General features: G+C 46.7%; 1 protein-coding gene across 10 annotated transcripts in view; it reads left to right on the forward strand.

Annotated features, from left to right (window-relative positions):
• The window catches only part of robo2 (roundabout, axon guidance receptor, homolog 2 (Drosophila)), a 1,120,123-nt gene that overhangs the window by 237,366 nt on the left and 858,218 nt on the right, over window positions 1–24,539 (forward strand). Inside the window, exon 1 of one of the 10 annotated variants that reach the window (XM_086007305.1) lies at window positions 10,732–10,870. The exons of the other annotated variants lie outside the window; for them this stretch is intronic. Within the exon in view, the coding sequence (XP_085863431.1) occupies window positions 10,747–10,870 (124 nt within the window). The 5' untranslated portion in view covers window positions 10,732–10,746. Of the gene's footprint in view, window positions 1–10,731; window positions 10,871–24,539 lie in introns of those variants that run through there. 10 annotated transcript variants of the gene reach the window in all.

A 24,539-nucleotide genomic window follows, 5' to 3' on the forward strand; every position in this document is an offset into this window, starting at 1 on the left:
CACCAGAGAGATCGTGAGTGGGGTGCTTTCCTCAAGGTCAGTGGCAATTGTCATTGCTTCACCGCTGACCGCAAATTACAGGCCATATAAATTTTCCCGTCCTCCTCTCGGGGAAGTGGACTCTTGACTCTTCTGAATGTCATCCCTGTTGACATAGTTAAGCCTCAGATCAGCTGAACTTTTGTTATGAGGCATTGGCAACCACCCCACCCCCCATTAAATTCCATGGTATTGCCCAATCAGTTACACTCGTGTTTACAAGTTAACTGGCAGCAGCGCGGATGTACTGCTTCTTGCTGAGGTGGGTGATAAGTCCTTGATTGTTGTCTCTATTCCGGGTCAATACTAATCTGCAAGGTTTAAATCTGAAGGGTAATGGTTTTGATAGAGTAAATGTCACTTGAATCTGATGTCACTTGAATGTGTGTTGTGTGGACAGGATGAGCTCTGCATGACTGCAAGACCAGATAGTCTTCTGAACTCAACAGCCAAGCACTTAATACATGATCTGAGGAGTTGGCGACCCCTCTCTCCCTCCGCCAGATGTTTTCTTTTGCTGACTTAAAAGTAGTAAGCTTACATCCATTGCTGAGTAACACAGTAACATTAGGAACAGGAGGAGGCCATTCAGCCTCTCGGACCTGCCGCACAATTCAGTTAGATCATGGCTGATCTGCATCTCAACTCCATCTACTCGCCTTTGCTCCATATCCCTTGATACCCTTAACTATCAAACCCTATCTTATCTCAGTCATGAAAGCTCCAATTGACCTAGCATCCACTAGGGGGAGAGAGTTCCAAATTTCTACTACCCTCCACCCTTATCCATTACTACTCTTCCTGTCACCAACACAAGGGCAGGATATCCTTGGCTTTATTGATAGAGGCATAAGAGCACAAAAGCAAGGACGTTCTGCTAAACCTCCGCTGGAGTATTGTGTTCAATTTTGGGCCCTGCACTTCAGGAAGGATGTCAAGGCCTTGGAGAGGGTGCAGAAGAGATTTACTAGAATGGTATCGGGGAGGAGGGACTTCAGTTACATGGATAGACTAGAGAAGCTGTGATTGTTCTCCTTAGAGCAGAGAAGGTTAAGAGGAGATTTTATAGAGGTGTTCAAAATTATGAAGGGTTTTGATGGAGAAACTGATTCCAGTGGCAGAATGGTTGGTAACCAGAGGACAGAGGTTTACGGTGATTGGCAAAAGAACCAGAGGTGACATGAGGACACATTTTTTACGCAGCGAGTTGTTGTGATCTGGAATGCGCTGCCTGAAAGGGCGGTGGAAGCAGATTCAATAGTAACTTTCAGAAGGGAATTGGATAAATACTTGAAGGGGAAACAAATTGCATGGCTATGGAGACAGAGCAGGGAATTGCTAGTTGGATAGCTCTACCAAAGAGCCGGCACAGGCACGGTGGGCAGAATGGCCTCCTTCTAAGCTGTATCGTTCTATGATCAGCAGAATGATGGCCTTGACATGCTTTATATCTGTGTCAGTGAGTTTGTGCAAGTTTTGTCATTTGTAGTCCTACTTGAGGCTTGTTCCTTTGGTTCCAATATCTCAATTCTGCAGGGAGAGGTCATATATCCTCGTAATGCTCCCCTAATATGACGGGTATGACTAGAGCCGCAGCATATTATGGGGACCAAGAGGATCTTTGGTTTGATTCCACCTGCATACAGAGATAGCTGATCTAACTGAGGCAGTATTTGAGGTGGTATCGATGACCTCGGCGAGGAAGGGACTAAAACAAATTATCAGTCAGGACCATCATCATCCAGTGATTACTGTTGTTAAAGGCTATGTGAAGAGGTCAGGTGAAGGCAAGATCAATCTTAGCTGCGATATCACTGCAATGTTTGAACAGCCTGCTGCAATTCACATCTTGGGCTGACGCAATGGTGATGTGTCCAAGGGTTGTCTGTACTTAGGGAACGTCAGCAGAGGAAAGATGTGAATGGAGAAAGTTGGAGCCAGACATTATCCACATCTACCAGACTTTAAACACTTGGATCACACTCTCTCTTTCAATCGTTATTTTTCCTGTGAAATTGCGCTGAACTCTGGCAGTCTCTATTTCTAACATTTATCGCTAACGCCCAGAATCCTCCTCCCTGTCTCCTTTCTCCGAACCCTCTCCATTCCATCACTGTCCTTTTGGAGGTGGAGTGGTTAAATTTACTGTTCCAAGTGTGGCCTCTCCAAGTGATCCACACCAGGTGAGCACAACTTGCTTCATTAATATTCAGATCCTTCGCAACCCATCCTAGTTCCTGATTCGCTTTGTTGAGAGCAGCTTCATGTTGATTGGACACCCCCAGTGATTGGTCAGTGTTCACTAGCCAACCCTGTCCTGTTCCCGCCTGTGCTAATGCACACACTGATCATTGTGGATGTACATTTAATGTTTCACATTCCACTGTGCATTGTCTAACACTGATCCACATTAATGTCCCTTGGGCATTTCCGTAACCGTCCTACTTAACTAGTCCAGATCTCTCTCATTCAGTCAGTCCCACTGTGATCACCTGACCATATAATACCTCTTATGCACAGTATACAAGTACCAGCCTCTATATCATTAAAGAAGGAAGAAAGACTTGCATTTCTATAGTAACTTTCATGACCACCGGACGTCCCAAAGCGCTTTACAGCCAATGAAGTATCTTTTTGAAGTGTAGTCGCTGTTGTAATGCAGGAAACGCGGCAGCCAATTTGCCCACAGCAAGATCCCACAAACAGCAATGTGATAATGACCAGATAATCTGTTTTAGTGATGTTGGTTGAGGGATAAATATTGGTCCAGGATACCGGGGAGAAATCCCCTCCCCCCCCCCCCCCCCCCCCGGGTCTTCGAAATAGTGGCCGTAGGGTCTTTTACCTGAGAGAGCAGACGGGGCCTCGGTTTAACATCACATCCAAAAGACGGCACCTCCGGCAGTGCAGCACTCCCTCGGTACTGCACTGGAGTGTCAGCCTAGATCTTTGTGCTTAAGCCCCTGGAGTGGGGGACTTGAACCCACAATCTTCTGACTCAAAAGGCGATGGTGCTACCAGCTGAGACACAGCTGACACATCAGTATAACATGAAGCATCGCAGAACACATGCCTGTGGAACTCTATTAGTCAATGGCCCCCAAACAGAGCTAGTGCCATTGATACTCATCACATCCTTTCTATTGCAAAGCCAATTTTCAAAGCAGCGAGCTTCATTGCCCCGTCTGCTCTCTGTCGGGTAGACGTAAAAGATCCCGTGGCACTACTTTGAAGAAGAGCTGGGGAGTTCTCCCCATGTCCTGGGGCCAATATTTATCCCTCAATCAACATCACTAAAACAGATTATCTGGTCATTTGTTACAATTGCTGTTTGTGGGATCTGGCTGTGCGCAAATTGGCTGCCACATTGCCCACATTACAACAGTGACCACACTTCAAATGTTTTCTGAGAATCGAAGTAAATCATTGCGCCGGGATAGCCACATTCACTCATTTTAGTACGGTGAGCACAGGGACCGTGTCTTAGTAATCTGTAATGTTGACTTCTAGGACTGGTGGAATTGTTTCATTATGGACGTTTGCCTCGGAAAGAACGCTTTTGTATCCACAATCTTTTAAGCTACCATGCGTACACTAGAAACTTTCAGATGGATCTCCCGTGCGTGAAGGATCTCGCGGAGAAGATGCTTCGGTTACAGTCCACAACCAGCACCACAGTCAGTACCACAGTCAGTCGCACACCTCCTCCTTTCAGTTTGAGTCAGAGCCCAGGTAACACTTTCTTTCTCTTCCTTGCTGTGTATCCATGTTGTGCCCAACGGGTGAGCTAGGGAACGTCTACGTGGGAACAAAGGCACGTGATTGGCTGCCCGAACCTCATTCTCTGACCAATGGGAGCAGTGCTGAACATATAATTTACTAAATGGAGAATCCAGTTATTAAGGGAATGTGGTGAGATGGAACCTCGCAGTGGAAAAGAGGTCGGAGCCGGGTTTTGTCAGGGAGCAGTGAAGATCTATGTGCTTGATGTTCTCTCTTTGCTTTCTCTAGGCTGACTGCTGCAGTCTATAAGTTTCTCTAGTATTTGTGATGCATTCATGGACCATCAGCACCAACACTGGCGTTCAGATCCTGTGTGAGTCCTGTTGCAGCGCTTGGACAGGACTAGGAGTGAATCATAGAACAGTCTGCACAGAAGGAGGCCATTCGGCCCCTCAAGTCTGCGCCGGCTCTTTCAAAGAGCGATCCAGTTAATCCCACTCTCGCACTCTTTCTCCATACCCCTGCAATACTTTTTCCTTCAAGTGTTTATCCAATTCCCTTTTTGAAGGCTGCGATTGAATCTGTTTACACTGCCCTATCAGGCAGTGCATTCCAAATCCGAACCACTCGTTGCTTAAACAAGTTTTTCCTCGTGCCTTCTCTGGTCCTTTCTCCAAGCACCTTAAATCTGTGCCCTCTGGCTATCGACCCTTCAGCCATTGGGAACAGTTTCTCTTTATTTACTCTATCTAAACCCTTCATGATTTTAAACACCTCTATCAAATCTCCTCTTAGCCTTCTCTGCTCCATGTGGCTTTACAGGAACTGGTAAATTAGGCGACTGATAATTGATGGAAACTGTAGAGTGGGGGGCAAGTTGGCAATATTTGCGAAAGGTCCTGGAGCAGAGTCACCTGCTGCTGCATCAAAGATAATTTACTGATAGTTAATTGTTGCATCCTGTTTAATACTGTAATATGGAATTTTGATAAGGAAGAAGATCGAGTGTACCTGGTATAAGTAGGAATGATCTACTTCCATCACTGTCAGTTAGAACCTTTGACCAGAATTGGCCAATAATGGACAATACCTCCCTTCTTTGATTACCTTGATGGATTCACGCCTGCCCCTTAGACAGGACACACCTGTCCAATAACATGTACATGGATGTTCTCACTGATACCGTTTGGTGACTTCCTTTCACTTACCTGTTTCAGGAATACGGGAAACCTCGATTTCTCTGCTTCCTTTTCATTCCACTCTTGTGGGAACTGCCACAGTCTAGCCTCTACAAAAACGTTGCTGATTAACAAAGGTACTGAACCAAATGAAGACTCCCCCGGGTCAGTGCCGACAGTAGACTGCGTGTGATGGAGGAATTCATTCACGTTTGGTGGTTGTTATCTCGATAAGCAGAAAGTAACAGGTGGAATCCACCACAAACAATTGATCTGTGTGTACAGGGGCATATGTATCGAACCTCGGTTAGACCACACTTGGAGTACTGCGTACAGTTCTGGTCGCCATATTATAAAAAGGATATAGAGGCACTGGAGAGGGTGCAGAGAAGATTTACAAGAATGATGCCCTCGCATTTCTGGTATACCTATCAGGAAAGGATGAACAGGCTGGGTCTCTTTTCTCTTGAAAAGAGAAGGCTGAGGGGTGACCTAATAGAGATCTTTAAAATTATGAAAGGTTTTGATAGAGTGGATAGAGAGAGAATGTTTCCACTTGTGGGGAAGAGCAAAACTAGAGGCCATCAATATAAGATAGTCACCAAGAAATCCAATAGGGAATTCAGAAGAAACTTCTTCACCCAGAGAGTGGTGAGAATGTGGAACTCGCTACCACAGGGAGTGGTTGAAGCGAATAGTATCGATATATTTAAGGGGAGGCTAGATAAACACCTGAGGGGAAAAGGAATAAAAATAGAAAATGCTGGAAATACTCAGCAGGTCAGGCAGCATCTTTGGAGAGAGAAACCGAGCTGATATTTCAGGGAGAAATTCGCACCCGAACGACCAGATTTAGGAACAGCTTCTTTCCCAGGGCTGTCATCCTACTGAACTCCACAAATAAACTCTAAAACCTGCACATCTGCCAATGCACTTTATTATGGTTATGTTTATGTTAATGTCTTACAAGCCAAATGAATGTTGAATGTTTAAATGTCTTAATCTAAATGTACACTCTCGGGAGCCGCAAGCCTACATTTCGTTGTACTGCACTTGTGCACTAACAATGACAATAAAGTTGATTATTATTATTATTATTATTAATAGAAGGTTATGCTGATAGAGTGAGATGAAGAGGGGTGGGAGGAGGGTGAGATGAAGAGGGGTGGGAGGAGGGTGAGATGAAGAGGGGTGGGAGGAGGGTGAGATGAAGAGGGGTGGGAGGAGGCTCGTGTGGAGCAGAAACACCGGCACGGACCAGTTGGGCCGGAGGGCCTGTTTTTGTGCTGTACATTCTGGGTAATTGTTAAATAGAAAGCCCCTGAGGAAGCTGTTGAACCCAGTACTTATCGGTGAGCCTTCACATTCTGTGTGGTCGATCTCTTTTCGTCACTCTCTGTCACCTCACCACTGCTTTGATAAGTTTCTCCCGGTTGAGGGACCAATACTTGTTTAGCAATGACGTCATCTTTGAATCCCATCCTCGTGATTCAGTGCTTTGACAACTCATCGTGTGTGTGCAAAGTTGGAAGAACACACGTTTGATATTTTAGAACGTGGGCCGAACGTCATTCGTAGAAAAATACAGTTTTCAGCTGATAGGTGCTTCCCAACCAACTGTTGGATTGTCCGTGGCCAGAGAGTGTGAGGGATCTGACTTTCATTTCGCCGTTGAAAATCAAGTTGGCTTCAGACTTGGTTTCCTTTTCCTTCAAAGCAATAGCAATATACGGCATTGAGCACAGTAGCTCCTGTAATAATGTTGTTTTTGTATCTTCACGTATTTTCCTTGGAGAACAGTGTGATGTAACGGAAAGATTCGCAGGATGAGTAACAGTCTGAAAGGCCGTGATGTGAACGTTCCTTCCATGGCCGGACCATCTTTATAGAGAGAGAGAGAGACACTTGCATTTCTCTAACGCCTTTCACGACCTCAGGACGTCCCAAAGCACTTTATAGCCAATGAAGTTCATTTTGAAGAGTTGTCACTGTTGTAATGTAGGAAATGCGGCAGGCAGTTTGCGCACAGCAAGCTCCCATAAACAGCAATGGGATAAATGACCTGTTTTTCATGATGTTGGTTGAGGGAGCATGAGGAGAACTCCCCTGCTCTTATTCAAAATAGTGGCCATGGGATCTTTGACGTTCACCTGAGAGAGCAGACGGGGCCTCGGTTTAAGGTCTCATCTGAAAGACGGCACCTCTGACAGTGCAGCGCTCCCTCAGTACTGCACTGGAGTGTCAGCCTGGATTTTGTGCTCAATTTCTGGAGTGGGGGCTTGAACTCACGACCTTCTGAATCAGGGGCGAGAAAGCCACGGCTTGATGCCTTGCTCCTCCTGTCCAGTAGATAACCAGGTCATTCCTTTGTGTCTGTATCTATATTTTAATCATGGGACAGGAAAGAAAGGTAAATTTGTCTCGGTGGCTTCAGTCATGGGCATCAGTTCCATTCCTGTCTCCCAACACTAGAGCAGGACATGTAGAATAGTGGCAGTGCTGTGAAGGAGGTGAAGGCTCGTCGCTCAAATGAAGGCATTCAATTGGATGCTCAGTTGAAACTTGTGTCTTTTGTATTGATGCCTCAGAGCTCCTTGTGTAGAAATGTCGATCAAAGGAGGTCAGGATGGTCAAGGGTTTCATTCCTTGTCTGTCCGGAGTTATCGGATTTCAGCTGAGGCATGAGTTGGGATGTTATCTTTGCGTCAGTGCCCTTGGGTTAGGGAAGGAGTATAGCCGGCAAGGTTCAGGCTTCTGAATATTATCTAGAGGCTATTTGTTGCAAAATGTTCATGTGCTGGCGTTAGGTGAGGAGCGAAACAGGCTTGGTTGTGATGTCTTACCTCTGCTGGTTCAATAGAATCTTACAGCACAGAAGGAGGCCATTCGGCTCTTCATGTCTGTGCCGGCTCTTGAAAGCTATCCAATTAGTGCCACTCTCCTGCTCATTCCCCTCCACGTTAACATCCCTCGGGACTTACCTATTCCGAATCCCTTTCAGTCACAGGCCTTACCTTTAGATCACTTACTATTAGTGTGACAGGAATGGGTTTGGGGGAGACCCATGTGGAACTCCACTGGTTCTGTCCCCACACCGAGCTGTTGACATTTACCCCTCACTTCATCTTTTCTACTGCCAAGCAAGATTGGAAGACTTCAAATTCCATCACGCTTAATTCCACGAGTCTTAATCTTCTCTATAAATCCTGTGTTCGAAAGTATCAGGCAACTTCTGAAAATCCAAAGTAAATGATATCCATGTGATGCACCATCCAAGACAAAGCAGCCACTTGATTGGCACCCCATCCACCACCTTAAACATTCACTCCCTCCACCACCGGCGCACCGTGGCTGCAGTGTGTACCATCTACAAGATGCACTGCAGCAACTCGCCAAGGCTTCTTCAGCAGCACCTCCCAAACCCGCGACCTCTACCGCCTAGAAGGACAAGGGCAGCAGGCGCATGGGAACACCACCACCTCCAAGTTCCCCTCCAAGTCACACACACCATCCTGACTTAGAAATATATCCGCCACTCCTTCATCGTCGCTGGGTCAAAATCCTGGAACTCCCTCCCTAACAGCACTGTGGGAGCACCTTCACCACACGGACTGCAGCGGTTCAAGAAGGCGGCTCACCACCACCTTCTCAAGGGCAACTAGGGATGGGCAATAAATGGGCAATAAATCCTTGCCAGCGATGTCCACATCCCATGAATGAATTTTTTAAAAGCTCAGTCATTTAGTTAACGACTTAAGTGCGTACATCAGCCCTGTCTTAGTAATCTGTACTGTTGACTTCTAGGACTTCAGGAATTGTTTCGCTATAGACGTCTGTCCCGTCAAGAAAGATTTTGTGTCCGCAGAGTTCTGCAGTACCATTCTTACAATAGAGACTTTGAGATGGATCTCCCGTGCGTGCAGGATCTCACGGTGAAGCTGCTTCAGTTACTGCCTACAACCAGCACCACAGTCAGTACCACTGTCAGTCGCACACCTCCTCCTTTCAGTTTGAGTCAGAGCCCAGGTAACACTTTCTCCCTATTCCTTGTTGTTGCGTCCATGTTGTACCCAACGGGTGAACTGGGGGATTTCTACGTGGGAACAACGGCACGTGATTGGCTGCTCGAACCTCATTCTCTGGCTAATGGGAGCAGAGCTGAAGATACATTTTTACTAAAGGGCGATTGCGGTTATTGAGGCAATGTGGTGAGATGGAAAGAGCGGGGGAGCCGGGTTCTGTTGGGGAGCAGTGAAGTTCTGTGGACAGCGCGTGGCTGATATTCCCTCTTTGCTTTCACCAGGCTGACTGCTGCAGTCTCGGTTTCTCAAGTATTTGTGTTACATCCATTGACCATCAATGGCGTAAATCTCCTCTGTGAGCCCTGTGACAGAGCTCGGACAGGACAAGGTGGCCGTGTGGTGTTACAGCAAGCAGAATGTTAGGCGACAGATAAATGATTGAATCTGTAGAGTGAGGGACGGGCTGTAAATATTTAGGGAAAGTCTTGGAACAGATCCAACTGCTGCTGCTCAGTCGCTGCATCCAAGTTAATTAAATGATGGGTAACGACTGTTGCATCAGGATTTATAATGTGTTAGGGGAGTGTGTTACCGGGGAAGATTATACCTATGGAAAAATGTCATGCACTGGAACTTTGCACAAGTATGTGAAGTGTTCATATGTGAACTTATCCAAAGAGAATTTCTACTCATCTGCATTCTGATTGATTGGATCTCAGCTGAGGGAAGCATCGTGGGGAGGGGAGGGGGGGCCTGTATTTGGCCCCAGTACCCTGGGGGGAAAGAAAAGGCCATTCAAGGTTCCTACTTCCCATCATTACCTGGTAACCCCACTGTGGAAAAATATTGATGGGTGGAGATTGTTTGAGGGCGGCAGTGGTTTTGACTGCGATTGTTTCATTGAGCTGGAAGAGATGACAGGGACTCACCCTCTAGGCTGACTCGCTGAGACTGGGCACACTGAGTGAGGTGTCTGAGGGCTGTGGAATCTTACCCCACATCATCAATTTTTCTCCTTTATTGGATCCAGCCAACCAAACACCTCAATAATGCAGTTGATACTCCCTCTCACCGTCACTTATAATAGGAGTAAGGGTAAGGAATCCAGACCAACCACTGTGGACCTCTACTGGTCGCAGGTCCACACACAGTTTTTCCATTTATACTCAACACCTACACTCTATTCTCAAAGAAAGCTTTCAACCCAATGAGATTGATTGCCCTTAATACCGCGAGCCTTAAATTCTTCTTGAGAACATACATTTCTTTGAAATGATCAAATATCTTTTTTGAGAATCCAGGTAAATAATGTCACTGAGATGGCCCACAATCGCCCGTAAAGAAAAAAAGAACTCGCATTTCTACAGCGCCTTTCACAACCTCGGGACGTCCTCAAAGTGCTTCACAGCCAATTTGCGCACCGCAGGCCCACACGAACAGCGATGTGATAATGACCAGATAATCTGTTTTTTTTAGCGATGTTGGTTGAGGGATAAATATTGGCACAGGACACTGGGGAGAACTGACCTGCGCACCTTCCAATAGCGGCGTGGGATTTTTCGCGTCCGCCCGAGAGAGTCTTGGTTTAACATCTCATCCGAAAGACAGCTTTAGTAAATGATTGGTGTACGGACAGGGGTATTGTCTTAGTAAACCTGTACTGTTGACTTCTAGGACTTCAGGAGTTACTGGGCATCAAACGGTTGTCTCGGCGAGAAAGGTTTTGTGTCCTCACTCTTTCAGACTACCATTACACCTATATGCGGTATAATTCGAGGTTTACTATGGATCTCCCGTGTGTGAAGGATCTCGCTGAGAAGATGCTACAGTTACACACCACAACCAGCACCGCAGTCAGTACCACAGTCAGTCGCACACCTCCTCCTTTCAGTTTGAGTCAGAGCCCAGGTAACACTTTCTCTTTTTTCCTCGTTGTGTGTCCGTGTTGTACCCAACGCTTGGGGGACTTCTACATGGGAACAAAGGCACGTGATTGGCTGCCCTCTGAACCCATTCTGCAGCCGTGCTTAGAGCATTCTTAACACAGCAGAGAGGTAGCGCGCAAAATAGTCCTAAGCCATTTTTGAAGTCACTTGTGCCAAACTCTTGTCTGTTTGTCACTCGCTTACCTTCTGTTGCTGCCTCTGATGGTTTGCAGAGGAATTCTCTCCTCCCAATTTTTGAGAAAGAACTTGTGTTTCTGTAGCGCCTTTCACAGCCTCAGGACGTCCCAATAGGCTTTACAGCCAGTGAAGTACTTCTGAAGTGTAGTCACTGTTGTAATGTAGGAAGCGCAGCATTCGTTTGATGGATGTGGGCGTCGCTGGCAAGGCCCATCCCTTACTGCCCTTGAGAAAGTGGTGGTGGGCCACCTTCTTGAACCGCTGCAGTCCATGTATTATTGTGTTTCGTAGCGGTTTGTTACAACTGAGTGTCTCGCTTGGCCATTTCAGAGGGCAGTTAAAAGTCAACCACATTGCTGTGGGTCTGGAGTCACATATAGGCCAGACCGGGTAAAATTTCCTTCCCTAAAGGACATTAGTGATGAGTTTTTTACAACAATCCTGTAGTTTCATGGTCACCGTTACTGATACTAGCTTTTTATTCCAGATTTATTTAATTAACTGAATTTAAATTCCCCAGCTGCACGTGGTGGGATTTAAACTCACGTCTCCTGATTATTAGTCCAGATCTCTGGGTCACTAGCCCAGTGACATTACCACTGTGCTACTGTTCCTGCACAGCAAGCTCCCACAAACAGCATTGAGATCATCTGTTTCAGCGATGTTGGGTGAGCGATGATTGTTGGCCCAGGGCAGCAGGCAAACCTTCTGTCCTTTTATTAAATGCTGCCATAGGATCTGTTATGTCCATTGTGAACAAGCAAATTGGGGCCTTGGCCCTAGGTTCGAAGTCTGATCCAAAAGACGGCACCTCCTGGCAGTGCAGCACTCCCTCAGTACTGCACTGGGATGTTAGCCTAGAAAATGCGCTTTATGCTCGTCAACCAGTGCAATGTGCAGCCTAGTAACTCTGAGGTGCAGAGGGTCCATTTTCCCCTCTGCAAAGTATGTGCCAACAATTTTAGGTGGGGATTCTGATCTGATCTGCAGTGCTGGCAGCTGTGGCTCAGTGGGTATCGCTCTCTCGCCTCGTGGGTTCAAGTCCCACTCCAGGGACTTAAGCACATAAAGCTAGGCTGACACTCCAGTGTAATACTGAGGGAGTGCTGCACTCTCAGAGTTGCCATCTTTCGGATGAGAAGTTAAACCGCGGCCCCGTCTGCTCTCTCAGGTGGACGTAAAAGATCTCGTGGCATTATTTCGCAGAAGAGCAGGGGAGTTCTCCCCGGTGTCCTGGCCAGTATTTATCCCTCAATCAACATAACAAAAACAGATTATCTGGTCATTATCACATTGCTGTTTGTGGGAGCTTGCTGTGTGCAAATTGGCTGCCGCGTTTCCCACATTACATCAGTGACTACACTTCAAAAAGTACTTCATTGACTCTAAAGCACTTTGAGATGTCCGGTGGTCATGAAAGGCGCTATAGAAATGCAAGTTTTTCTTTTTTCAAATCCAACTCCAGAAACTCGAGCCCATAATCCAGGCTGACACTCCCAGTGCCAGTACTGAGGGAACGCTGCACTGTCGGAGGTGCCGTCTTTCGGAGGAGACGCTGAATTGAGGTCCCGTCTGTCCTCTCAGGTGGACATAAAAGATCCCACGGCCACTATTTCGAAGGAGAGCTGGGGAGTTCTCCACGGTGTCCTGGGGCCAATTTTTATCCCTCATCAAACATCTAAAAACAGATTATCTGGTCATTATCCCATTCCTGTTTGTGGAAGCTTGCTGTGCACAAAATGGCTGCCACATTTCCCTACATTACAACAGTGACTACACTTCAGAAGTACTTCATTGGCTGTAAAGCACTTTGGGACGTCCTGAGGTGGTGAAATTGTGCTATAGAAATGCGAGTTCTTCCTTCTTTCATTTCACCAGTTGGTGCTTGTTTACATTTTGTGCTGTTGTCCCATCATTTTACGCCACAGGCTGGTCAGATGGAGGCTCTCGGAGCTATCCGTGGGACCGATATTACATGTGTAGCCCATCACCACTATCGGAGCTATCCGTGGGACCGATATTACATGTGTAGCCCATCACCACTCTCGGAGCTATCCGTGGGACCGATATTACATGTGTAGCCCATCACCACTCTCGGAGCTATCCGTGGGACCGATACTACGTGTAGCCCATCACCACTCTCGGAGCTATCCGTGGGACCGATATTACATGTGTAGCCCATCACCACTCTCGGAGCTATCCGTGGGACCGATATTACATGTGTAGCCCATCACCACTATCGGAGCTATCCGTGGGACCGATATTACATGTGTAGCCCATCACCACTGCAAGTAAAGGAAAGAAAAGAAAGACTTGCATTTATATAGCACCTTTCACGACCACCGGACGTCCTAAAGCGCTTTACAGCCAATGAAGTTGTTTTGCAGTGTAGTCACTGTTGTAAATGTAGGAAACGCAGCAGCCAATTTGCACACAGCAAGCCCCCACACCAGCAATGTGATAATGACCAGATCATCTCTCTTTTTTGAGATATTGATTGAGGGATAAATACTGGCCAGGACACCGGGGAGAACTTCCCCTGCACTTCTTTGAAATAGTGGCCGCGGGATCTTTCACATGCACTTGAGAGGGGCAGATGGCGCCTGGGTTTAACGTCTCACCCGAAAGACGGCGACCCCGGTTGTTCCAATGTTCGATTCCTGCTCTGGAGCTGAGGCAGAGATGGAGATACTGTAGTTGCCTCAGTGTCCGCCTGCTTAGGGAGCGAAGGAAAATACGCCAGGGTGCACCTCTCTGATCACTGTCCAGCAACCCACTCTTGGAAAAGTAATTTTGCAGGATTTGGGTGCGGGGAGGTTGGGCTGGTCCACTATTGGCCCGTGCAATGGCCGAACAGCCTGCTGTCATGTCTTATTTTTTTGGCCGAGGCAATATGAATGACCACTTCAAAGATATACTAAGAGGGCAACCAGCGAATGTGACTATAATGGAATGTAAAATCAGGTGGGGTGTAAAACAGGGTTGCTTATAGTGACACCAGTATTCCCGGCCAGAATGGAGATGATTGGTTTATTCGCCCGTCATTCATGCCTGCAGTGCTGTCAGTGACTGGGACTGATTTTACGCACATCATTTGTATTGTGTAACTATCCTCCACTCACTGCATTCTGCTGGAGAAATCACCCTGCTTTTATCGGGAGAAGATGCCGCAGTTTTGGCCACGACTTCTGTAAGCTGTAATTCGTAGCTGCATATAATGACACTACTATTCCCGTAGGCTGTTTGTTGTAGTGCGTTGATTAAATAGACTCTGTGGACTGTTTGCTGTAGTGCGTTGATTAAATAGACTCTGTGGACTGTTTACTGTAGTTAAATAGACTCTGTACTAACCAGTCACTGAGTGATGAGCTGAGGTTGCCCTTGAAGGATTGGCAGATGAAACATTAAGCCATAAAACTCCACGGTGCAGTCCACTTAATAAAATCTTGAACGTAAAACAGTTTGGAGCACTTTAATTTGCAGGTTTTTGCTGATCAGACAATGGACATTTGTAGTGTAGATAATACTAAGCTTTAAGACTTAAGTCACACTTAAAGTAACATTATTGCCATTTTAACCTTTTTTATTCATTTTTAGGATATGCTCGTCATTAGTATGCTGGCATTTATTGCCCATCCCGAGTTGGCAAGGCTTTGGGGAGGTGGGAGGTGACCATACATTACCCAGCCTCTGGCCTACTGTAGTAACCAGGGCACTGTGGGTTAGATGCACTCATCACAATCGCACGACCTGATATTGAGCTCCACTCAACTGCCAATGGCTGGATACGGACTGCAGCGGTTCAAGAAGGCGGCTCACAACCACCTTCTCAAGGGCGATTAGGGATGGACAATAAATGCTGGCTTTGCCAGCGACGCCCACATCCCATAAACAAATTTAAAAAAACGCGGACTTCTGATTTTCAACCTGCATGGAATTGGGGGCAAGAGGGGGGGACTTCTGCCCACTATCGAGATGTGACACTGACCCATTAGCTATCCTCGCCAGCATTTGCTTAATTCTGGCAGGTGCCACTGGAGGTCCAGCTGCGGTGAGATGGAGGTCGGCCAGAGCTGGACTCGCAGACCAGGCTCGGCGTAGAGATTCCGGCAGCTGCGGCCAATCTCCGTCTAAAGTCATTTGAAAATGGCACCAAAGTCAATGCAATCAGTCACTGAGTGATCGATTTCATGGGCTTATGGGATGTTTTAAATGGGTCGTGCACGACCCGTAGTAACCCCGGGTACCAACACCCCGGGTATCGACATGCATCCACCGCTGCTACGGTTCAAATGGTGGAAATACATGAGTTGACATATTCCCATGGTTTGAATATGACAGTAATACAACAACAACATGCATCTGTATAGCACCTTCAATGTAGTAAAACGTCACAAGGTGCTTATCAAACAAAATTCGACACTGAGCCACATAAGGAGATATTAGGGCAGGTGACCAAAAGCTTGGTCAAAGAGGTAGGTTTTAAGGAGCGTCTTAAAGGAGGAGATAGAGAGACGTACAGGTTTAGGGAGGGAATTCCAGAGCTTAGGGCCTCGGCAGCTGAAGGCACGGCCGCCAATGGTGGAGCGATGGAAATCGGGGATGCTCGAGGCCAGAATTGGAGGAGTGCAGAGATGTCTGGGGGTCGTAGGGTATATGGCATTCGCCCATATGCGGGTGAATTGGGTTTGAACGCAGAAGATCAGTTGGGTGTAGAGGTGGGATTGGGAGTGGGTGCAGTGGAAAACATTTCCATACAAGTGTCTACCCTATCCCGCCCAGCTCCCCCTAGACATTGGTGGAACGGTTGTGAAAAATCCAGGCTATGTTCAGGCCTTTTGAGCATTACCGATTTTAATTGCTCTACCATTGACGGCCGTGCCTTTAGCTGCCTAGGCCCTAAGCTTTGTAATTCCCTCCCTAAATGTCTCCGCCTCGCTACCTCGCTCTCTGCCTTTAAGACTCTCCTTGAAACCTTCCTCTTTGACCAAGCTTTTTGGTCATCTGTCCTAACAGCTCTTTATGTGGCTCGGTGTCAAAAATTTTTTTTATAACGCTCCTGTGAAGCGCCTTGGAACGTTTTATTACGTTAAAGGCACTATATAAATATAATAAGGTGTTGCAGCTGTTCTGAGGATTTAGGTGCCCCTACCCTCTCGTGCAGTAAAGTACAGGCCATTTTTTTTATGTAGGTGTGTATATTTGATTGGGGACTGGGAAGGAGCCTCTGTTGCTATGGCTCCAGCCTCGTCTATCGGTTCCATTCCTGACTCCAGCTTAAAAAAAATAAAAAGACTTGCATTTAAGCAGCACCTTTCATGACCTCAGGACATCCCAAAGCGCTTTACAGCCAATGAAGTACTTTTTGAAGTGTAGTCACTGTTGTAATGTAGGAAACGCGGCAGCCAATTTGGACACGCCAATGTGATAATGACCAGATCGTCTGTTTTAGTGATGTTGGTTGAGGGAGAAATATTGGCCCCAGGACACTGGGGAGAACTCCCCCTGCTCTTCTTCCAATTAGTGCGATGTTTTACGACCACCTGAGAGAGCAGATGGGCCTCGGTTTAACGTCTCATTTGAAAGACGGCATCTCTGACAGTGCGGCGCTCCCTCAGCACTGAATGGGGAGAGTCAGCCTGGATTTTGCGCTCAAGTCTCTATTAGGCAGCTTGAGGGGCTGAATATCCTACTCCCGTTCCTCTGTGACCGGCGGACTGATGGGAGTGACATGAAGCAGGTCATTTTGCCTCTGTATTCACGTACCAACAATTTATGGAGGACTACAACAAAATACAGGAAGACATTAATAATCTTGCTGAATGAGCCTGTAATTGGTAAATGAAACATCAATATAGATAGGCGTGAGGTAATACATTTTAGTAGGAATAATAAGGAGGCCACATAATCCTTGGAAAATAGATGTCTAAATGTGGTTGAGGAACAGAGGGACCTGGGGGTACAGATACACAGATCACTACAAGTTGCGACGCAGGTTAATAACACCATTAAAAAAAGCAAACCAAGCACTGGAGTTCATTTCTAGAGGGATAGAATTGAAAAGCAGAGATGTTATGTTAAACTTGTATCGAACCTTGTTTAGATCACACGTGGAGCACTGTGAACAGTTCTGGTCTCCATATTATAAAAAGGATATCGAGGCACTGGAGAAGGTGCAGAAAAGATTTACTAGGATGATAGCAGAACTGAGAGGTTTTACCTATCAGGAAAGACTGAACAGGCTGGGGCTCTTTTCTCTAGAAAAGAGAAGACTGAGGGGGTGACCTAATAGAGGTCTTTAAAATTATGAAGGGGTTCAATAGGGTAGACGTAGAGAAGATGTTTCCAGTTGTGGGGGGAGACCAGAACTAGGGGCCATAAATATATGACAGTCACTAATAAATCCAATAGGGAATTCAGGAGAAACTTCTTTACCCAGAGAGTGGTGAGAACGTGGAACTCGCTGCCACAGGGAGTGGTTGAGGCGAATAGTATCGATACATTTAAGGGGAAGCTGGATAAACACATGAGGGAGAAAGGAATAGAAGGATATGTTGATAGGGTGAGATGAAGAGGGGTGGGAGGAGGCTCGTGTGGAGCAGAAACACCGGCACGGACCAGTTGGGCCGAATGGCCTGTTTCTGGGCTGTAAATACTTTGTGACTTGTTTACCTGTACTCTGTCAAGGCCTGTTTCATTTAGACGGATGACCCATAATTCCAGTGGTCCCATGGACTGCTTAAACAGTGAGAGCTCACATATTGCAGGTATAACTCAGCACTACGTGTCCAGCGGAGACTAGAGTAGAATCATAGAACCATAGAAATTTACGGCTCAGAAGGAGGCCATTCAGCCCATCCTGTCTGTACCAGCTGAAAAAGAGCGATCCAGCCTGATTCCACTTTCCAGCTCTTGGTCTGTAGCCTTGTAGGTTACGGCACTTCAAGTGCTGTTGTCAGCTATTGGTTCCTCATAGCTAATCTCAACATAAAAATGCAGAGATCCAGGTGCTGTAATTAGCCTCTTCGTCCTTGACCTAGAGGACGAAGGCCTCCCAGGGTTCCAAAGACTAATATATAGTGTTAGTATTTAATGGTATTTAGTGACCAATGTTTGAAACATGCATGTGCTGGCATTGAGCGGAGACAGCGTCAGACTTGGCTGTGAGGCTGCCCCCCATGGTTGAATAGTCTTCATCAAGGTTTGAAAGTTTGTCACATTGAGAAGGATTCTCAGACGGATGCATCAGAGGCACCTGTGGAACCAAACTCCAGCAGAAATGGGGAGAATGGAGAAAGTGGAAGAAAATCTCCGAACCCTCTCTGTTCCATCACTGTCCTTTTGGAGGTGGAGAGGTTAAATTTACTGTTCCAAGTGTGGCCTCTCCAAGTGATCCACACCAGGTGAGGACAACCTGCTTCATTAATATTCAGATCCTTCGCGATCCATCCCAGTTCCTGATTCGCCTTGTTGAGAGCAGCTTCATATTGATTGGACGCTTCCAGTGATTACACGCCAACCTTTTCCTTTTCACACCTGTGCCAATACAATGTTCATCTTTAAAACCCTCGTATAGAAATTAACTCTTGATAATTCACATTAATAATGGGGCCTGAAATTTGCGATCGAAGGCTTCCCGTGGGCAGACGCCTCCGACCTGTAAAATATCTACGAATGTACCTGGTGGCCCGGGAGGTACGGAGACTTGCGCTCTTGGGCCTCTCCGGGTACGGGCGGGCAAAGACCCCCGTATCCCAGGGGCGCAGGCGGTTCGCAAGCATCCCTGGGATCACGTGGGCCGGCCCAACCAATACTTCTGGGAGTTCCGTACGTATGGAATCCCCATAAGTATGAATGGGGATCACTTAAAAAATACACGAGCACACGAAATAAATGTTTTAAAAATTACATATTTAAAATTAATTAAAACGCCATTTAATTAAATATTTTAAATGAAAATTTAATTTTTGAATTTTTTTAAAATATGTTTTAACGGGGCTATAAATAAACTTACCTTATTGGACAGGGTTTTTAATGTATAAATGAGTGATAACATTTTATTTTTCTCTTTTTTAAAACTCTTATGCTGGTAAAAGCAGGCCTTACGCCCACTTAGAAGTCTTGACAAAGGGTTTCGACCTGAAACGTTGACTCTATTTTCTCTCCACGGATGTTGCCTGGCCTGCTGAGTATTTCCAGCATTTTCTGTTGTTATTTCGGATTTCCTGCATCTGCAGTATTTTGTTATCGTCTTAGAAAAATAGAGCAAGAGTAGGCCATTCGGCCCTTCGAGCCTGCTCCGCCATTCAATATGATCATGGCTGATCCTCTATCTCAATACCATATTCCCGCTCTCTCCCCATACCCCTTGATGCCTTTTGTGTCTAGAAATCTATCTATCTCCTTCTTAAATATATTCAGTGACTTGGCCTCCACAGCCTTCTGTGGTGGAGAATTCCACAGGTTCACCACCCTCTGAGTGAAGAAATTTCTCCTCATCTCAGTCCTAAATGTCCTACCCTGTGTCCTGAGACTGTGACCCCTCATTTTTACCGGGTGTAAGAATTTCACGGGCATTCAGCAGGCGGAAGCTGGGTAAATAGCGCAACTCTCCACCCGCGGAGGCCCTTTGCCTGGGGATGCAGAGGATCTGTCAAGAGGTTCTTGACAGATCGCAAATTCTGGGTTTTCGCGCATGCGCTTCGCAGGCCTAAACCCCAGAACTTGCGCGGCCCCTATGGGCGCGTACACACCTCGTACACACATGTGGGGATCGTAAAATGCGGCCCATGATCTGTGGGCTAGCCACGTGCACCAATTTCCTAAACAGTGCAGGTTGGTCAAGAGCCTTGTCTTAGTAATCTGTATATTGACTTCCAGGACTTCAGGAATTGCTTCGTAACCGACGCTTGTCTTCGCGAGAAAAGCATTGTGTCCTCCCTCTTTTTTATTACAATCACTACAATAACATCTATGAGATGGATCTCCCATGTGTGAAGGATCTCGCAGAGAAGATGCCTTGGTTACTGCCCACAACCAGCACCAGAGTCAGTACCACAGTCAGTCGCACACCTCCTCCTTTCAGTTTGAGTCAAAGCCCAGGTAACACTTTCTCTCTCTTGTTGTGTATCCATGTTGCACCCAACGGGTGAGCTGGGGGACTTCTACATGGGAACAAAGGCAAGTGATGACTGCCCGGAGCTCATCCTCTGGCCAATGGGAGCAAAGCAAGAAAGAGCTGAAGATATAATTTACTAAATGGAGATTGAGGTCATAGAGGGAATGTGGTGAGATGGACCTTCACAGTAGGAAGGAGCCGGGTTGTGTCGGGGAGCGGTGAAGTTCTGTACATGGCACGTGGTTGATATTCCCTCTTTGCTTTCTCTAGGCTGACTGCGGCAGTCTCGGTTTCTCTAGTATTTGTGATACATTCATTGACCATCAGCACCAACAATGGCGTAAAGCATTCATTACAAGCCCACTGACTCCCACAGCTACCTGGACTACACTTCCTCCCACCCTGCCTCCTGTAAGGACTCTATTCCATTCTCCCAGTTTCTCCATCTCCGCCGCAACTGCTCCGACGATACCACCTTCCACACCAGTGCTTCCGACATGTCTTCCTTTTTCCTCAACCGAGGATTCCCCTCTACCGTGGTTGACACGGCCCGCGACCGTGTCCGTTCTATCTCCCGCACTTCTGCCCTCACCTCTTCCCCTCCCTCCCGGAACCACGATAGGGTTCCCCTTGTCCTCACCTTTCACCCCACCAGCCTCCACATTCAACGGATCGTCCTCCGCCATTTCCGCCACCTCCAATGTGATCCCACCACCAAACGCATCTTCCCCTCCCTTCCCCTTTCAGCATTCCGTAGGGACCGCTCCCTCACTGTGTGCGCTCATCCACCAGTCCACACACAAACTTATCTCACAACGTACGATCCAAAAATGTGCCAAAGTTACAATGCAAAGACAGGTTCTTAAGAGCAACAATGTACTCACTGATGGTTTCACATTGTTTTTGGTTTCTGGTACCAAGCTTATAGCTCTCTGCTATTTCTAACGGCTTTGGGTTGAAATTGTCCTCGAGTTTCTCGAAAATGTCTTCAAACGATGCATCCTTCGCTTTCCCTGGTAGGTTTGTCAACGTTCTGTAGACATCGAGCTCGGTCATATAAGAGGTTTCCGATGAATCCTGTAGGCGCGGCCATGATTGTCCCGATCCCGTCGAACAGTGACTCAGCACGCTACCCTGTTGCTGTGTATACATACACGCGAAGGCGAAGCACAGACGATTCTGCATCAGCATTAACAGTAAAACATCGCAAAAATTCAGTTTAGGTGTCACAAATTCACCGTAAACTTATCCACTCGAAAGTTGAACACTGTGTCCTTCCATGATCCCTAAAAATGGCTTTGGGATCCCATCCTCGTCGCCAAGATGTAATATATGTGGGTAGAACAAATCAAGGCCAGAGAAACGATGAGCTGCTAGTTCATGCGCTTGTTTATTAGTCCAGAGCAAACTGAGCATGCTCATACTAAGTCAACATGGATTTACAAAAGGTAAATCGTGCTTGACTAATCTACTGGAATTTTTTGAGGATGTAACTAGTAAAATAGATAAGGGAGAACCAGTGGATGTGGTGTATTTGGACTTTCAGAAGGCTTTCGATAAGGTCCCACATAAGAGATTAGCGTGTAAAGTTAAGGCACATGGGATTGGGGGCAAGGTATTGACTTGGATAGAGAACTGGTTGGCAGATAGAAAGCAAAGAGTTGGAATAAACGGGTCTTTTTCCGAGTGGCAGGCAGTGACTAGTGGGGTACCGCAGGGATCGGTCCTTGGACCCCAGCTATTCACAATATATATTAATGATGATCTAGACAAGGGAACTAGATGTAATATCTCCAAATTTGCAGACGACACAAAGCTGGGTGGTCGTGTGTACTGTGAGGAGGATGCCGAGAAACTACAGGATGATTTGGACAGGTTGGGTGATTGGGCAGAAGCATGGCAGATGCAATATAACGTGGATAAATGTGAGGTTATCCACTTTGGTGGCAAAAACAGGAAGGCAGATTATTATCTGAATGGCAATAGATTGGGAGAAGGGGAAGTGCAACGAGACCTGGGTGTCCTTGTGCACCAGTCGCTGAAGGTAAGCATGCAGGTGCAGCAGGCGGTTAAGAAGGCAAATGGTATGTTGGCCTTCATAGCGAGAGGGTTTGAGTACAGGAACAAGGATGTCTTGCTGCAGTTGTACAGGGCCTTAGTGAGACCACATCTTGAGTATTGTGTGCAGTTTTGGTCGCCTTACCTGAGGAAGGATATTCTTGCCATGGACGGAGTTCAGCGAAGATTCACCAGGCTGATACCTGGGATGGCAGGAATGATGTATGAGGAGAGATTGGGACGATTGGGCTTGTACTCGCTGGAGTTCAGAAGAATGAGAGGGGATCTCATTGAAACTTACAAAATTCTGGCAGGACTGGACAGACTAGATGCAGGAGGATGTTCCCGATGGTCGGGGAGTCCAGAACCAGGGGTCACAGTCTAAGGATAAGGGCTAAGCCTTTTAGGACAGAAATGAGGAGGAATTTCTTCACCCAGAGAGTGGTGAACCTGTGGAATTCTATACCACAGAAGGCAGTAGAGGCCAATTCATTAAATATATTCAAGAAGGAGTTAGATATATGTCTAAAGGCTAAAGGGATCAAGGGGTATGGGGAGAAAGCAGGGACCGGGTACTGAACTTGGATGATCAGCCATGATTGCATTGAATGGCGGAGCAGGCTCGAGGGGCCGAATGGCCTACTCCTGCTCCTATCTTCTATGTTTCCAAGGCACCCTAGTCCACTCCTCTATCACCCCCAGCACCCTCTCCCCTTCACCCGGCATCTTCCCGTGCAAGCGCAGGAGATGCAAAACCTGCCCTTATACCTCCCCACTTCCCACTGTCCAGGGCCCCAAACACCCCTTCCAGGTGAAACAGCGATTTACTTGCACTTTTTGCAATCTAGTATACTGTATTCGCTGCTCACGATGTGGTCTCCTCCACATTGGGGAGACCAAACGCAGATTGGGTGACCGCTTTGCGGAACACCTCCGTTCAGTCCGTAAGGATGACCCCGAGCTTCCGGTCGCCTGTCATTTTAATTCACCGCCCCATTCCCACTCAGACCTCACCGTACTCGGGCTCTTGCATTGTTCCACGGAAACCCAGCGTAAGCTCGAGGAACAGCACCTCATCTTCCGATTAGGCACTTTACAGCCTTCCGGACTCAATATCGAGTTCAACAATTTCAGATCATAACCCCGGCCCCCATTACATTTTTACTTATTTTTTATCCACACCTTTGTTTTGGTTTTCCCCCCACCCCCCTTTTTTCTCTCTCCCACATGGCAGCTGTCTCCCATTCTGCCAGCGCATTTCACACCTAATCTAGAGCCGTCTTTTGTCTCCACTAGTCCGATCACCATCTCGTCTCGTTTTGAATACCTCTTAATGTCTCTTCACTTCTCTTTTGTTCTCTCGTCCCCATTTCCCAGCCCCCAAACTGGCCTTTTAATCTGTTTCATTTCCTGTGTTTTTTCAGTCCTGATGAAGGGTTTCGACCTGAAATATTGACTCTATTTTTCTCTCCACGAGCCTGGCCTGCTGAGTTTTTCCAGCATTTTCTGTTGTTATTTCGGATTTCCAGCATCTGCAGTATTTTACTATCGTCGCAATGGTGTAAAGCTCCTTTGTGGGTCCTGTTACAGAGCTCGGACAGGACAAGGTGCCCGTCTGCTGTTACAGGAAGCAGAAAATTAGGCGACAGATAAATGATTGGAAATGTAGAATGAGGGACGGGCTGTAAACATTTGGGAAAAATGCTGCAGAGTCAGGTGCGACTGCTCAGTCACTGCATCCAAATTAATTTACTGATGGTTAATGATTGTGGCGTCTGGTTTACACTGTAATAGAGGAGTCTAATTGTGTCTGATATCGGGAGATATTTCTAGTCTGATTACTGTGCCTCCTGAATAACCTGATCATAACTGTCCATTAATGGACAACACCTACATCTTCCTTTGTTAGTTTGATGGGCTCACATTGCACAACTTGCGCAAGAGAGTTCTCTCCAATAACATGTACGTGGATTCCATAAATGATTTTAATAGGGAGTTGGTCGGGTATTTGAGGATGAGGAACTGACAGGGTTACGGACAATAACTGGGGGGTGTGGGACTGAGCACGAATGATCTTTCACGGAGCTAGCACAGCAAAACGGGTGAATGGCCTCCTTCTGTGCTGTATGACTCTACCACTCTATTCTATCATGTATATTATCATTGAAACTCAGAAATAAAACCCAGTCCAAATGTTAAGGTAATTGTACCCAGTGATTAGACCAAGTTCAATGTAAGTATCTGGACTAAAGTACAGTTTGCTATTGACGGACAGTTT

This window comes from Somniosus microcephalus, chromosome 14 (assembly GCF_052327205.1).
Source record: "Somniosus microcephalus isolate GS21.2 chromosome 14, FLI_Smic_1.0, whole genome shotgun sequence".
Classification (NCBI taxonomy): domain Eukaryota; kingdom Metazoa; phylum Chordata; class Chondrichthyes; order Squaliformes; family Somniosidae; genus Somniosus; species Somniosus microcephalus.